The 14,586-nt window shown below is 39.5% G+C and overlaps 1 protein-coding gene across 4 annotated transcripts; it reads right to left on the bottom strand.

The window, feature by feature from the left end:
* Positions 1-295: 295 nt before the first annotated feature.
* pnpla4 (patatin-like phospholipase domain containing 4) lies at positions 296-10,986 on the bottom strand. Of its 4 annotated transcripts, none has more exons than XM_064310075.1 (8): positions 10,828-10,986; positions 10,345-10,379; positions 9,528-9,716; positions 9,038-9,132; positions 6,361-6,496; positions 4,316-4,381; positions 2,547-2,699; positions 296-2,074 (listed from the first exon to the last, which is right to left on the bottom strand). In XM_064310075.1, the coding sequence occupies exons 3-8, from the start codon at positions 9,705-9,707 to the stop codon at positions 1,943-1,945; spliced, it is 762 nt and encodes a 253-aa protein (XP_064166145.1). In that variant the 5' UTR covers positions 9,708-9,716; positions 10,345-10,379; positions 10,828-10,986; the 3' UTR covers positions 296-1,942. The 4 variants fall into 4 exon arrangements, with proteins under 4 accessions (XP_064166145.1, XP_064166147.1, XP_064166146.1 ...); XM_064310077.1 differs by having other exon boundaries at positions 296-1,095; positions 1,979-2,074; positions 10,345-10,985; XM_064310076.1 differs by lacking the exon at positions 10,345-10,379 and having other exon boundaries at positions 10,828-10,985.
* Between the last annotated feature and the right edge of the window lie 3,600 nt (positions 10,987-14,586).

Raw genomic sequence — 14,586 nt, forward strand, 5'->3', positions numbered from 1 at the left:
TACAGATGTGCTGTTTATGGTGCAGCTCCATGTAAAGTGGGTGGGGGGATTGGGGGGATTGGGGGGGGGGGGTGGCCTGAAGATTATTACAGCTTCTTCATTGTGACACTGTTCACTATGCTGAGAAGGACGTGACTACAGATGGCTTTGATTATAACAACATTAAACTTTTGATGATCAGAACAGGACTCTCACCCCTCGAGGTCTGTCATTTAGCCTAATATCAGCATCAAGCACCGAGTAATGCATCACTCCATCAGTCCTGTCTTATACATCCCAAGGATCTCAAAGTCAATTGTTTCATCTTCTGGATTTTATAAAACATGCATTTTCACTATAAACAAGCAACCATTTCTGAGTCATTTAAAAAGGTAATATACACAAGATACTTGAAACTAATGCCGAAGATATCTTGATAGGAGACATAGTGACAATGAAACAGTCTTACAACATGCTCGTAGCACAGTCCTAGTAAAAAGTGAAGGGGTTAAAGTATATCAACACAAAATCAGATGTCAAATGCAAACACAACAATTAGTGCTGATTTGAGCTATTGATGCATAATGTGTCCAGTAAAACCCTTTTTTTAAAGGTGAAAAGGAATCTACAGATAACAGAACTGTTTGCTCTCACATATAGAAACCATCCCATTTTATGTGAACTGGATGACCACCTCTTTGAGGTAGTGAGCCTATTTTTGTGTAAATAGCTTGCCTCAGAGTCGTGGCCTCTGGACCACAGTGATGCAAGCGAAAGATCTATCTTTCAGGGAGAGCATGAATTACCCGAAGACACAACATACATTTGATTATTAACTATTCAAAATTCTCTGTGTGCTCTATTTAAAATCCTAAATTTACTAATGCATTTCTTTGTCTGAACAAAAATAGTTTGTCAAATTTTAGTTTAATATAATGTAGTATCTGTCAACCCACAGATACTACCATTACAGTAGTGTCTGTGGGTTGATGCCTCCTCAAATATTTCATGCATTTTATTACTCTTATCTATGTAGTGCTCTGGCATTTCTTGTGGCTGAAATCACCTTTGTTATGGTGGACCGGCTGATCAAGTTCCCGTTCTGCATAATTTGTTCTGAAAATTGTAACAAAAACATGCAGGTTTAGGTTCCCTTTGGAAACATATGTTGAAATTAAAACGGCACATGTAAAAATACAAATGTACTCTAACCCACTAATGTTTTGGGTAAAATTGTATACTGCATCACACCAATAAAATATATAAAAATGTTTGCAATTAAACTTGATAGGTAGAGTCATATCATTATGTGTGTATGCATGTGTGTGTGTTCCAGAAAATTAATTTTACAATGAACCTAAAGCACATGTGTATATTTTTAGTTCATACCTTGCAGTGTTATGGGGTTTCCATACAACTGAAAGCCAATTACCTTAAACCTGGCGCCATCACTTTTCTTAGTTGTATAAGCCTTGTACACCAGATCTCTCCCATAAGACAATTTCCTGTCAGATCAGCAGCCGTGGTTCTGATCACACTGACCTCTGACCTCTGTTCTAACCTCCTGCCCTTCGATTGGCCAGACAAGTGCCACAGTATCTGCACTTCAAAAGAACTTGCTGCCTACCATTTCCTGTCCTTGTCTACATGGCCTGGCAGGTGTGGCAGACCTCCTTGTCACCACTGGCTAGTTACAATCGGTATTTCCATGGCAACAACCCAAATCGCAGGATAGAGAACCAGTCCATTCCTTATTTACCTCGTGTCATGAAAGGCCCAAAATGTCACCCAACTATTATAATGGTGATGAGACATTTTCAGAGCCCTCAAACCTGGTCCCAACTGGGAACGTTCACCTATAATGCACTCCAAGAATTTTCTCATTTCTGCTCCAAAACACCGGCTTAAACATTGGATATAGATAAAATCATTTTTAAAAATGATAAAAATTAACAATAAAAAGCTAACTGAACCAGTTTTCTTTTCTCAAAAACCTCACTGCATCGTAGTATCCTTCTTGGCCAATAGTTTTCATTCTGTCCAGCGTTGGCGGAAACAAAGCTTGATTGAGCCTTTTAAAGTTGTCTGTAGAAAGCTTGAAACATTAAAAAACAAAACGAAAAAACATTAAAACCAATGAACAAAAGTGCATGTCACAGAACTTTCAGATAACTGATGACTTTTTACATTAGTCCTGACTATGGAATGGAACTGCTTTGCTCAAAGTGTAGAAGAGCAATAACCCTCCGTCTTTCAGGATTTAGATTCAGTGTGTCATTTCAGAGGAGAAATAGAGCGGGGTGGGGGTGACCAAAAGTTGAAAAGACAAAAGAAAAGTTACAAATGAATGCCACTTCCCCTACTCAATCGGAGGTTAGAGACTGGTGTCACCCCTCCCACCCCCCCACCCCCAACTTAGACAGGCAAATCACAATTTAGGGAATTCCAGTTCCAAAGACTATTACCATACATATTAACCCAAAAAGCATTCAATCAGTGGGGGAAAGAGGAGACATCATATGACTTTCTGATGGCTGGGTTTGGCAAACACAATTTGGTTCACTCACGATCACGTCCATGTTGGCGAGTTTGAGGTGGAGGTTTGCCAGGCCAACGTGCTGGGGGCAGATGTCCTGGGGTCCACTGAACGGGGACACGGTGATGGTACGTCCCTCCGGCAGAATTGGCAGGCTGTCCGTCAGCCCACCATCAATCCAGCGCTTTTACCAAAACAAACAATATGGGGTTTAACACATACTATGTCCAAAATGGAGGGCTAAAATCCTGCATGACAGGCATTGCCTTCAAATAGAGGTGTTGAATATACTTTGGCTTTGATGACGTTAAAATCGGAGCCTTTAGCTTGCCTAATGACGACTTGTGTCATGACAGTGAACAAATCTGGGGCTTCTGATTGACTGAGGTGTCAGTTGCTGTACTGCGCCTCTTCAAATGTGTCTGGGTAAATACAAAACTACTAAGCTCCCAAACTCAAGACTGTTATAAATATGTAAACCAACATGTTCCTGCACAATATTTGCAGACTGATTCTGTGGATGCAAACAATTTAAAGTACAGCAACATTTCAAGTTGCAGAGATGGATAAAAAAACCAGACCAACACATAAGCAGTACTTTAAAAATGGCATATCATTATGTATACTCTATGCAGTATGTCTCAACATCTCACGCCTCTACAGCACATCAAAAATAAACAAAAGCAAAACAAGCCTTTGTTCACCTAAAAACACAAGCAAAACATTCAGTGCAAAATCAACTCCCACAGAGTACATATGTACATATTGTTCCTATGTGATGCACATAAACAAGAGCTGATTTGCCAATGGGAATCTGGCTGTGAAGCCTGCTCAGCCTGGCTAGTCACGTGAGCACGGCTAACAGATTGAGAGCTCCTTGCTCATGTGTTTGTCCTTGCGCAGGTGAAACAGCGGCTGAGTGCGGGCTGTTTTTATTGGCGTCTGGTTTTTTTACAGCGCTGCCGGAGACAGGGCCTCAGGGTCTCGCATTAATCCGCCCGCAGCCGCGGAAGCGCCGTTCCGATACCATCTGAGCTGCTAGAGACATCAGGCTCTTATCAACACTGCTGCTGGAAAATAACTCAGCAGTCCCCTAGCACAATCCCGTCTGACAGGCCCAATGCTTTTTAAGTCCGAGCAGAAATCTCAACTTAATAAATTTGCCGGCGCTACAAAGCTCTGGGTCTTCCCTTTTATTACCTGACTGCAGAGAGGACTTTTACTTTGAAGCCCCATTGTTCCGAGTCTGCAGCTTTGTAATTCGTCATTAACTTTGACTTTGAAATTTAAGACTTACTTTTTATTATTGTATTGTTGCGCAACTATACTGTAAAACTCATGTTGCGTAATAAAGAAAAAAAGGAACCAATTATTTTGTCAAATTTAAGCACCAACTCACAAGTTACCTCACCTAACTTCAACTAAATGAAAGATTCACAAAAATATTGAAAAGTTGCAAAAACAATGTAACGAATGTTTAATTGCTGCTTAAAGCTAAGGACAAACTTTGATTAAAACCATGTCTTTGTTATTAGATTAATACACTCTGAATTCAGGCATAAATAAATTTCCTCATTTTGGTTGGCAAAACATTGGAATAAGCACAGAAATTATGAGGAGACAAACCCCAGATGGTGAGCTATGTATCTTCAGAGATACAGCGGACAGCCATAAAAATCTAAATCCAAACAACATAAGAATTCACCACAAAAACTTGCATAGACTAACAGATGAACTAAAGTGATTCTGTATTGGTAACACTTTAACTGAGGAGTTATTGATCCATAACTGAGACTTTACCTGGCCTTGGTATTCCACAGCTTTGATTCCAGCATAAACAGGCACGAAGCTGCTGGCAAGCAGAACCTTCCAGAACAAATGAAAAGCAGGAGTTACCACTTTTGAAGAGTTTACCTAATAAGATGTTTTCAGAGCTGGGCTTTTGGAGCCAACTCAGGCTACCAAAGCCTGATGTAGGTGGAAGGAGCTGCTTTATTTATAGTGAAGCAGACTGGGTTAAGTTAGTTAGACTTGGTTCCCCTGTGTTTGATCACCCACAGGCCTGACTTTTGTTTGCTCATTTGGCTGAGAGTGACATTGCAAATGAGGGCTTAGTCAGTGGCTCCTGGTGCTTCCAGACTGGTAATTTGACAAGTTGTTAAAAAGAGTATGAAAGTGAAAAGAGGACAACAAAGGAAAATGTGAAGTTTGGAAAGAAGTTAGATAAGGTATAAGATACTTTATTTTAAGAGCTGTTTCCCACCCCCAATACCCCTATATCAGTGGACACCTTCGTGTCTTTTAGAATCCCTCTTTCAAGACTCAAATGACACCATTTTATTTTATTTTGCTAGTTCCCCATACAGCAATAAGAGCACTGTAAACACAATTTTACAGGACCCCAGGGAAAGTAAAAAAAAAAAAAAAAAAAAAAAAAACTTTATCTGTGCCTTTCCGAATAGCGTTTTTGGGTTAGGATACACCCATTTTTACTCAATATTCTTTGACTGTTCAGGCTGTTTTTGGCAGCAAATACAATGGCTCTTTAATGAAGACTGCCCAACAGATTAGGTTGGTTCTGCAATTACAAGATATAGGCAGTGAACGACAAATGGAAACGGAACCTGGAAATCGGTTAATAAGGAGCTGATCCACCACTTGTGGCCGGTACGGCCTTTACGCACCACGGCATGAAGCCTACTTAAAGCAGCAATCAACAAACACTCAGTGTTCAGGAGCAGAAAACATTCTCTCAGAATAGATCCCACAAATGGATAAATAAATAAATGCTACACTGAATTAAGATGTAATGACTAAGAAGGCCATGTGGATAATGTCAGTGTCACATTCCCTAAATGGCTGGCTACTTATGCTGAGTGGATGGGGTCATGGTCATCTTTAGAGACCCCTCTCTGTAGGAAAGAAATTTATTAACACAGGGTCAAGATGATCACTCAATACCATTATGTAGCAGTTGGAATTGTCATTGTCTTCTAAGTGCACCCCAAGGAACTGAACTTGTTTCCAACTTGTTCACATCTACTTTTTAACCAATACTGATTCTTCTCATTTCTTCCTAGTTTGGCATAGACAATCCCATACTGCAAGGTCCTTCCCATCATCACAATATCCTCCATCAGCTGTGAGAATGCAGACAAGCATTGGCTCTTCTACACAGCAGATACTCCACCAACCTCCATGAGGCAGACTGCAAGCACCTCATTAACTAGAGGACCTGCTGGTATGTGGTCAGACAAGAATATCTCACCATCTGAACCTTTCCTTCATACTATGGCCAACTGCATGCCAACCAAGTGGGGCTGCCACTCAAAATCAGCACCAGCATTAGTCAGGGTTCAATATCAGAATGTAGGCCCATTGTACATGGACACCCTGCATTTTATCAGGATATTCCCTCCAGCAGTCAGAAAAAAATTGGCTCTAATAACTGAGCTCAGTTTTTGATTTTGGTCATGTTGGTTCCCCGCCTTCAAATCATATAACAATGACAGCTATATAACAGCCTATTAAAGTTCATATTCAATTCTGACCAATCCCTTACACACATATAAAAAAAAAACCCTTAGTTAAGATGAATTGGCATGTTATTTTGAGAATTTGAAAACACAGAACTTGAGCAACTGGCAGTTCTGTCTCCATGTGAAAGAGCAGCCAATGCAGTCAAATAATCTGTCCCCTTTCAGTACAAATGAATGGTTTTGAATAGAATATAGAAGTGGAATGAGCAGGTACAGGACAAAGCTGTTATCCACAAGGTGCTTTGGATTCAGTGAGTATTTTTAACATCATATTTATCGCTGTGCCCTTGAGCGTGACCAGGATACCTTGATGAGATCCTCCCTGGAGGCGAAATGGGACACCATGCGGTTCCTCCTGGTTCTGGAGTTTGTGAGAGATATGTGCAGGCGGCCCCCGGCCATCTGGTGGGCATCGGGCGGCAGGATCTCTTCTATCCCTTCCCTGGGGAAGAGGACAAAGGATGGTCTTCGCTCGGGTTTGATCACCGACACCGCTCATTTGCACTACACAGTGAATAAGCTGAAGACAAAAAACTGAATGTGCCTCGCCTTTTTTTGTCATGTATGGTTGTACGTGCACAGAATCACATGACACATCACAGGTAGCCCGCATCTGCTTCAGTGTTGGCAAGGGAGAAATAACTATGAGGCAGCTATGCGAAATAACTCACTTTGTTTTGTCAGGTATGTTAACAACTCTTCACTTTCACAAAGAAACAAGGAGTGAGGAAAGTGAGAAAACAACCATGGCCACTGCCTCTCAGGTAACATATTCCAAATAAGGGTTTAACCTCTAATTTGGAACTGGCTTGGGTTCAAGTGATCTGACCTTTTGCCCATCAAGAGAGGAATTGCTGTGAAGAGCGCACAAATCATGTGGCTCAAGCTCATTGCCCTCAGGGAAAAAAATGTAATGGACCAAGTCACTTTGCTGTCTGTGCTGTTCGCAAGCAGCATTCCAGATGAAGAGAAGTAAAATAATAGTACAAAGTTATGTTACTTTTCAGATAAGTAGCCTTGGAAACTGCTTCAAGTGTGGATACGAGCGCAGCCGTCCCACAGTACTCAACTATCAAAACTCAAACGCCATGAAAAAACACGTGGGATTTTCACTGCCGAGCAGGAGATCTACAGGCCCGTTTTGTTTTCATTTACTACCACTTCTTCTGTGGCCCCTCACACACGTGACATTTCTGTAGATATCAAATTATTATACAGTTGGTGGGAACTGACCTTTAATTATTTTTTACTATCAGTTCTATGTAAAAATAAATGTTGCCATTTAAAATTTGACTGGATGAGCACATTGTGGTCCCTGTCAGCAATGAGCGACTCATCACAGATAGGAAAATAATGAGATCTACAACACCATAATCATATTTATTTCCTCATTCACCTTCATTCTTATAGCACCATTGTATTTGTACGGGTCACTTTCACAAGAGTAATGGCCATACCTTGTTCCATTGTGCTGAAATGACTTCTTTAATTAGTCATTGAGGGTATTTACTGTCTGAAAGAGTTTAAAACTGCAGCTATGCCACATTATAAGCCTCAGGATTGTAAAATGATTTTAGGAAAAAAAAGGCTTGAATTACAAAGACAAAGAACTCTGAATGTCTTTGTCCAGGTTATCCTTTGTTTGCCACTGCCAGAGAACATCAGAGCTGCACATACAATATAATTTTTAAGTCCTTAAAAGCCCATCCTTTTAATTGTGCTTTTATGTCCTGTTCTTTTTGTAATTTCATATTCATATTACCTATATTTATATTGTACTAACAAACCAATATTTTAGATTTTTTTTTCAAATGCCTAATCACATTATTATTCTTTTGGACATCGGCCGACTCATTTCACTCTGTATTCTAGATTGACTAGATGTGTCTTTAATTTTGACTATCAATTTTTTCTCTAAGAACAGTCTGGTATTTACCAAAATTAACTTGTCAAAGTGATGCTGAAGAAAAAAGCTAAATTGTATTCATTTTTATGCCAAATTGAAGTAAAAATGTTGATTGAATGCATGCTGGTGTTCTTTCATAAGTGCTTTGAACATAATGAAAGAACTGCATTCTATGAATAAATGTAACACTATTGTGATGATTATTATTATAGCAATGAACAGAAATTCTTTACTCTGACAAGCTCCAAGCAGGAGCTCAGCTTCAACCACTACTCAAAAACCTACTTGTTTCACCTGATCATTGCTGCCACTGTGCTGCTTATTAAGCATTTCTCTCTATTCATATTCCCTTCATTCTGACTTCTTTGTATCACTCTAATCCTGTCTTTCCTAAGTATCTCAGTGATGGAGTATCCTACTCTCCAATGCCTGGGAAATGACTGACTTTCAGATGTCTTCTAAATGTGCATCTTAAAATTGAATTATCTTAAAAGTACATTCATCACCTGTTCATACCATACTATCAATTACATCTTTATTATTGTACTTCATCATTATTTAATTGTGTGCTTGCATTTGAGTCATATCTCTTTTTTACACCATGTCTCTTAAATATTGTAGTTCCCTGCTGTGCTGTCATTACCTTTCAGATATGACTGCTCTTTCATTAATTATGAGTTTCCTTCTTTAGCCTTTAAGTGCCATGCCAATCCAGCAAGCTGCTCTTAGGAAACAGGCAGTGTTCCCCAAATAAAGCTTGCTAGACACGCTTTAGAGGAGTTTCTTAAATTTATACGGCCTTTTGCGTATAAATACCTGTGGATGAATCTGACTACAGGCTGTGAAGAGATTTTGGTGTTGAAACTCAACACTGAACTTAATGTACCCTGTACAGTTATGAGCATCCATAACTTTAGCAATTCATATGCCTTTAAAAAATATAGTAAAATAACACATTTTTTCATCAGTAAGGCAACATCACCCTCCCATGCTCAGTCAGACATTTTCAGACCTGGTTTTTGGCTCTGACCCCGACAGAATGCATGCATTGTTTGCTGTTGGGAAGAGGAGGACTACCTTAGTGTGAGCATAAAATCATATCCTGGTGTCACAGCTCCCAGCTTCTGCCTCCGCACCTCACTGGCAAATCTGTACGTAAACTCCTTGCAGTGCTACAGGTCATACAGAAATAAGTTAATGAGAAGTAAAATGGCTAGTTGTTCTAACCAGAAAATGTGTATTCAATGGCATGGATTCAATTAAAGTTACAAACGGTGCTTGCACTCAAACCATCATAAAAAAGAGACCACATTATACATAATATGTCAATAGTAAGTTCAATGGCAGACATGGCTGATACAAAGAGCAAAAAGGTGTAAAATCGAATAGTTTCATCATCTGTCTTTATCAGTGCTGCTACACAAAGAATGAAGAGCACACATTCGAAGAGGGCATCTGGCACCTTGTTGGGTTTGACGGTCTAGGTCTATGTTCTACAAACAAAGAAATGTACAGTATGGCAAACCAGGCATATAAGAGCTTGCAGAGCGTTAGCAGGTTTGTGTACCTCCAGCCTGTCTGGTGCAGTGACCAGCACGGTTGCAACAAGCGCCCCCGCAGACGCCCCAGCGCACACCTGCACGGTCTGCAGCAGCCTCTCTCCGTGCCTCAGGAAAGCTCCCAGCACGCCCAGCTGGTAAATCCCCATAAACCCGCAGGCCGCAAATGACAGGTTCAGCACCGCCATCGGGTACCTCTGGAGACACAGCATCACACAGCAATGTTTTACCAGAGCAAAATGACCACCATTAAAAACATGGATCAAGCCTGTCTTCTGTTGCTCTTCAGACCCAGGTTAAAAAAAAGTAGCATTGAGCTCACATTGTTTAGTAACAGTCATAAGTAAATTAATGTGGAATCAACTGATTTGAGAACATGATATTGGATCCACATTGAATCACTGAGTGGGGCTTGTCACATGGTTGGAAAAACACCATAACACATTCATTTTGGATCGTTTGATCATCAGTTTTGGTTCAAAGCACTAAGTCAACATTGATTTATGCATATTTGTCAATTCAGTGTTTGGCCTAGGGGTGGGCAATATGGCCAAAATATCATAATATCACCATTCTATTAGGATATATTACAATTCTATTAGGATATACTACAATTATTATTATTATTATTATTATATGGATCCTGATTTTTTTCATGTTGCTTTTCTACGATTACTTTTCTGAACAGAACAATCAAACTGGTAACTATACAATACAGGCATGAACATGAACACCTACAGACAATAATCACAATTCATTCAAAATTCTCACAGATGTCAGGAAAACATTTCCATTATAGTAATGCTGAATAATTGTTGCTCTGACCTTGATTCAATGTTGACAGCTGGAAGAGATCAGGCCTGAATCATGAATTAGGATTATTTAGAGATGGATAAAACCTGGGACAGCTCTTTTTACTTCAGTCCATGTTCCAGATTCAAGAGGTTTATGGGTTTTACTTAGGGCAGTTATCCAGCCAACCAGCAATCCTGCTTCGTGATACAGGTCCCTGGACTGCTACCTGTTACTATTATCTCAAAACCTTTGGCATGGGTCATAATATGACAATGAATAACCACAGACATTAGCTAGACAAAGACCGCATGATAATGTTGCATATTGGCATTCATTAACTAGCAGAAGTATGTAGTGACGTTATTGCGTTTTGTAAGAACACGAATGTAGCAACATTAACTAAGGTTATGTATGATAGCTAAATGGAATTGTTTAGCCAGCCAGCTATAGCTAGCCTAGTAAAATTAAATGGGCTGCTTATGGTGATGAATGCACGCATAAAAATGATCCTACCGTTTAAAATTACGCAAACGGCAGCATGGGTTTGTTTTATTGCCACAGTTAACTTTAGCACAGTGCTGGGAATACCGTGGAGCTTATTAACCAACAAGCCAGCATGCTGGTTAGTTTCAGAGTTGACAGCTCTGCGTGCCCATAATGACAGTTCGTAGGACATTGATTCTTTACTTCCGGTAATATGCACTAGCTGTTTTTCCAAAATAAAAGTCTGCAGAACGGTTTTGAAAACCGCAAAAAAGGAAATGATTCGGGTGTAAACCAGTTGCCTGCCAGTGGCAATGGCAACCTGCGTTGTACCACCATCCTTCAGGGCCATTTCCTGTTCAATAATATTTCTGGTGTTTACATTTTGCATTGTTCCAAATAATCAATAATTGCTATATCACTTACAATTTTAGTGATTTACTCACTGTTTTAATTATTCATTTTTCCATTTTTGTATTCAATAAATTGTTCATTACCATATTCAAGCCTTTCATGCGCAGGATTTTGAGAAATTTGGCTCGACTGACTGCTGGAATCACAGTTAGGTGAATCAATCTGATTTTGAAATAACCTGGACCAGACCTGACTACAGCACTAAAATGTTGATATTAGGAGCACATTGCCCCCCTCAAAATGTGCATTATACATGTACATTGTAAATGGACTTTGATATTTTAAATTACTGATCTTCCTCTCTCATTTTGACCTGGAAACACCATCTTATGGTCTTCTTCTCTGGTAAAACAATGAAAGCTTAGCTATGGCTGTTTTTGTTTCAAGTGTTTGCACAGAGGTACACGACACCCCTTCTCACCCTTGCTTAGTGCCATTGCAGATGGCGGGGGTGAAAATGGCAATAACCCCAGTAGCCAAAAACCAGAAATTTTGGCACCCAAAAATTTCCTATTCTTGCATGTATGTGTTGACTGGGCCAGATGCATGAGGGCTTCAGCCTGTCCAAAATATCTCTTCCTTGACCCACAAATCTTACATTTGGCATAATTGAAAGCACCGAGGACAGAGACTGCTGAAATATTGTAATGACTAACAAAAATGACTGTCCTGCTCTGCCTCTGTTGTAGACACCCCACATCAGAGGTGGGAACCTACTGATACAAATGAAATAAATTAACAATAAGAAGACTCATGAAAGAGTCATCACAGGGAAGGAGTAGCTTTTGATCATTCAAACCTACTGATGGAAGTCTGTCTTTGTTAGCCAGCTTAGTTCAATTTTCACTGATTTTTACACTGCCATTAGGAATTGAAATGAAAAATTATAATATAATCGGTGAGCCTGAGAGCAGATCTGTGGACTTCCATAAATATGGACTCCTACTGAATCAGAACTGGCTATAGTTCTTCTGGGAATAACCAGGTCTTCTCAGAGCCATACAGCTGCCCAAGAGTGTGCTGATGGAGAGCTGGGGCACCAGCATTGGAAAGATACATTGTCTTGTGACATACAATGCTGCCAACATCCTGGCGAGTGCTCAGCTTCTAAGAATGCACCACATTCACTGCTTTCCATATACCCTGAATCTGCTGGTAAAAAGCTCTGGATGGAGACCTGAGCATCCAGACTTTCGGATGAGGGGCAAGAATTTTGTCACACTGTTTAAGACAAGCTGCATTGCAAAGGAGAAGTTGTGTGTTTCAACAGATCATAGGCAGGTCAGTAATGAAACACAACTTCAAGAAGTGGAAACAAGATGGCACTGTACCTATGACATGCTACAACAGTTGTATGATCAGCATGAAGCTGTTTGTGCTGCCCTGGCCAACTTAAACAGGGATGTTTCCCCCTTCAGCAGCACTGATTATGAGAACATAATTCAGTGTTTTGGAGTTCAATGACTATATGTAACTACACCTGTGAGACTTACTGGACCGTTGGGACAGTGAGGCACAGAGGGTACTAAATGCCATAGTTGACGCAACTGCTGATGTGAAAAAGTAACTAAGTGATGTGAACTGAAGATCAAGAAACACACAACATATTTTTATTTCACTTTAATAATAATCTACTCAGCATTATGAAAATATGTTTACGGTGTACAACACATTTTATGAATAGAATGAGTTGGAGAGGGCTTTGAATACATGGCATTAGGGCCTTAAATTTTGTTTTGAAATTCACTTGAAGTCAGTTAGATCTCAGGAATTGACAGGGTCTCATGGTGCTGTGTTAAAACTGGGTGCTTTATCTTCATGGCACCAAATTTTGGAGCAAGCTTTTTAGCAAGCACTGACTCTGTAAGCTAATTGACCATGGACTAGTTTGTTACTGCAATAATATTCTGAGAAGATAAGACTGCTGTGCAGCTTGATACTTACTCCCCTTTTCATTTTGATTATGGAAGAAGAGATCTGGGCACTGGTTCTGGCCTGTCCAAGTCATTGATCAAAGAGAATGAGTAATTACCTTCGCAAAAAGACAACAGTGAAATTATGAACAGTGAACTATCATCTATTATCCATTATTCCATTCACTGCCTATATGGAACATTACTCACTGGCTGTTCAATTTTTCAGAACTGATCATGGCTCACTTAGGTGACTGAACAGCATTAATTAAGTCTAGGGAAATATTCCAAATAGTTTGAGCATTTAATGCAAGCATACATTGCCAAGGGCAGGTGTTCCCAAACTTCTTCATCTGAAGATCCCACATGTTTCCTCCCTGTGGCTGAGGGTACCCATATCACAAAAACTTTTTATGTTCAATACCTTTACTCAATGCCCACTGCAATGCAGTGTCTATTTAATACACTGAAATACACACCAAATAGATCATAATGGCATTTATTACAGATGGGTATGAGAAACATGACCAGAGTAAACATAAAACACATTTTAATAAATTATTTCATTCATTTAATAATAAAGTAATAAAACACCTACTTCACCCATGTGAATAAGTAATTGCCCCCTTAAACTCAATAACTGATCGCATCACCTTTAGCAGTAATAACCACAACCAAACATCTCCTATAAACACCTTCTGTATCAGTCTTTCACATCACTGTGGAGAAATTTGCTAACTGTTCTTTGTAGAACTGCTGCATTTCTGACAAATTGGAAGGTTTTCGAACATGAACTGCTTGTTTCAGATCCTGCCATGGTATCTCTGTTGGGTTCAAGCCAGGACTTTGACTAGGCCAGTTTTTGACTAATAACAAATCATTGATCATACAGGATTTTCATTCAAAGAAGTAGTTTGATTTTGATAAAACTGAAAAGAAAAATAGCACATCCAGTATTTCAGGTACTTCATAAAACTGAAATGAGGCAAATGCTAAAATCAATAGCAATATGTATGAGCACTTTTTTGGTAGAAGTAGTAGTCTCTATTACCAGCTTAAAGTGTGAAGGAATTCTTCCTGAGATAGGTGAAGACTTATTAATTTGGTCGAAGCCATTGATATAGTATTGTGCTCTGAAAGGGCTTGATGATTTGTTCTCAAAATTGAAATTCTAAATATAAAATGAAAACAATATACAGATGTAAAAGGTAAGATAAGAAAGAATTTAGAAATTTAATTCAAGCCATATGATAAATCATGTTGGGATAACATTTCAGAGATACCCAAAGTTGTGCACAGAAACCCCCCTGCTCATCTGTGACAAAATAAATATTGTGACAGAATAATCAGGGGTAAATATAACTTCCAGTGAACTGTTGGACCCAACTGCACATGACAGGAGATATAGACAAAGCATACACACTTCATATACAGTTCTTCCTCCACAGCCTCTTGAACAAAC

Source organism: Anguilla rostrata, chromosome 15 (genome assembly GCF_018555375.3).
Source record: "Anguilla rostrata isolate EN2019 chromosome 15, ASM1855537v3, whole genome shotgun sequence".
In the NCBI taxonomy this organism is placed as follows: Eukaryota; Metazoa; Chordata; class Actinopteri; order Anguilliformes; family Anguillidae; genus Anguilla; species Anguilla rostrata.

Excerpts from the sequence above, each read along its gene's own strand:
- pnpla4 (XM_064310075.1), bottom strand. The coding sequence starts at position 9,707 with ATGGCGGTGCTGAACCTGTCATTTGCGGCCTGCGGGTTTATGGGGATT. Across the intron at positions 6,497-9,037 it reads GATTTTATGCTCACACTAAG|GGAAGGGATAGAAGAGATCC; the intron begins GTAGTCCTCCTC and ends CCTCTTCCCCAG. Across the intron at positions 2,075-2,546 it reads TCGCCAACATGGACGTGATC|CTTTCTACAGACAACTTTAA; the intron begins GTGAGTGAACCA and ends TAATGTTTCAAG.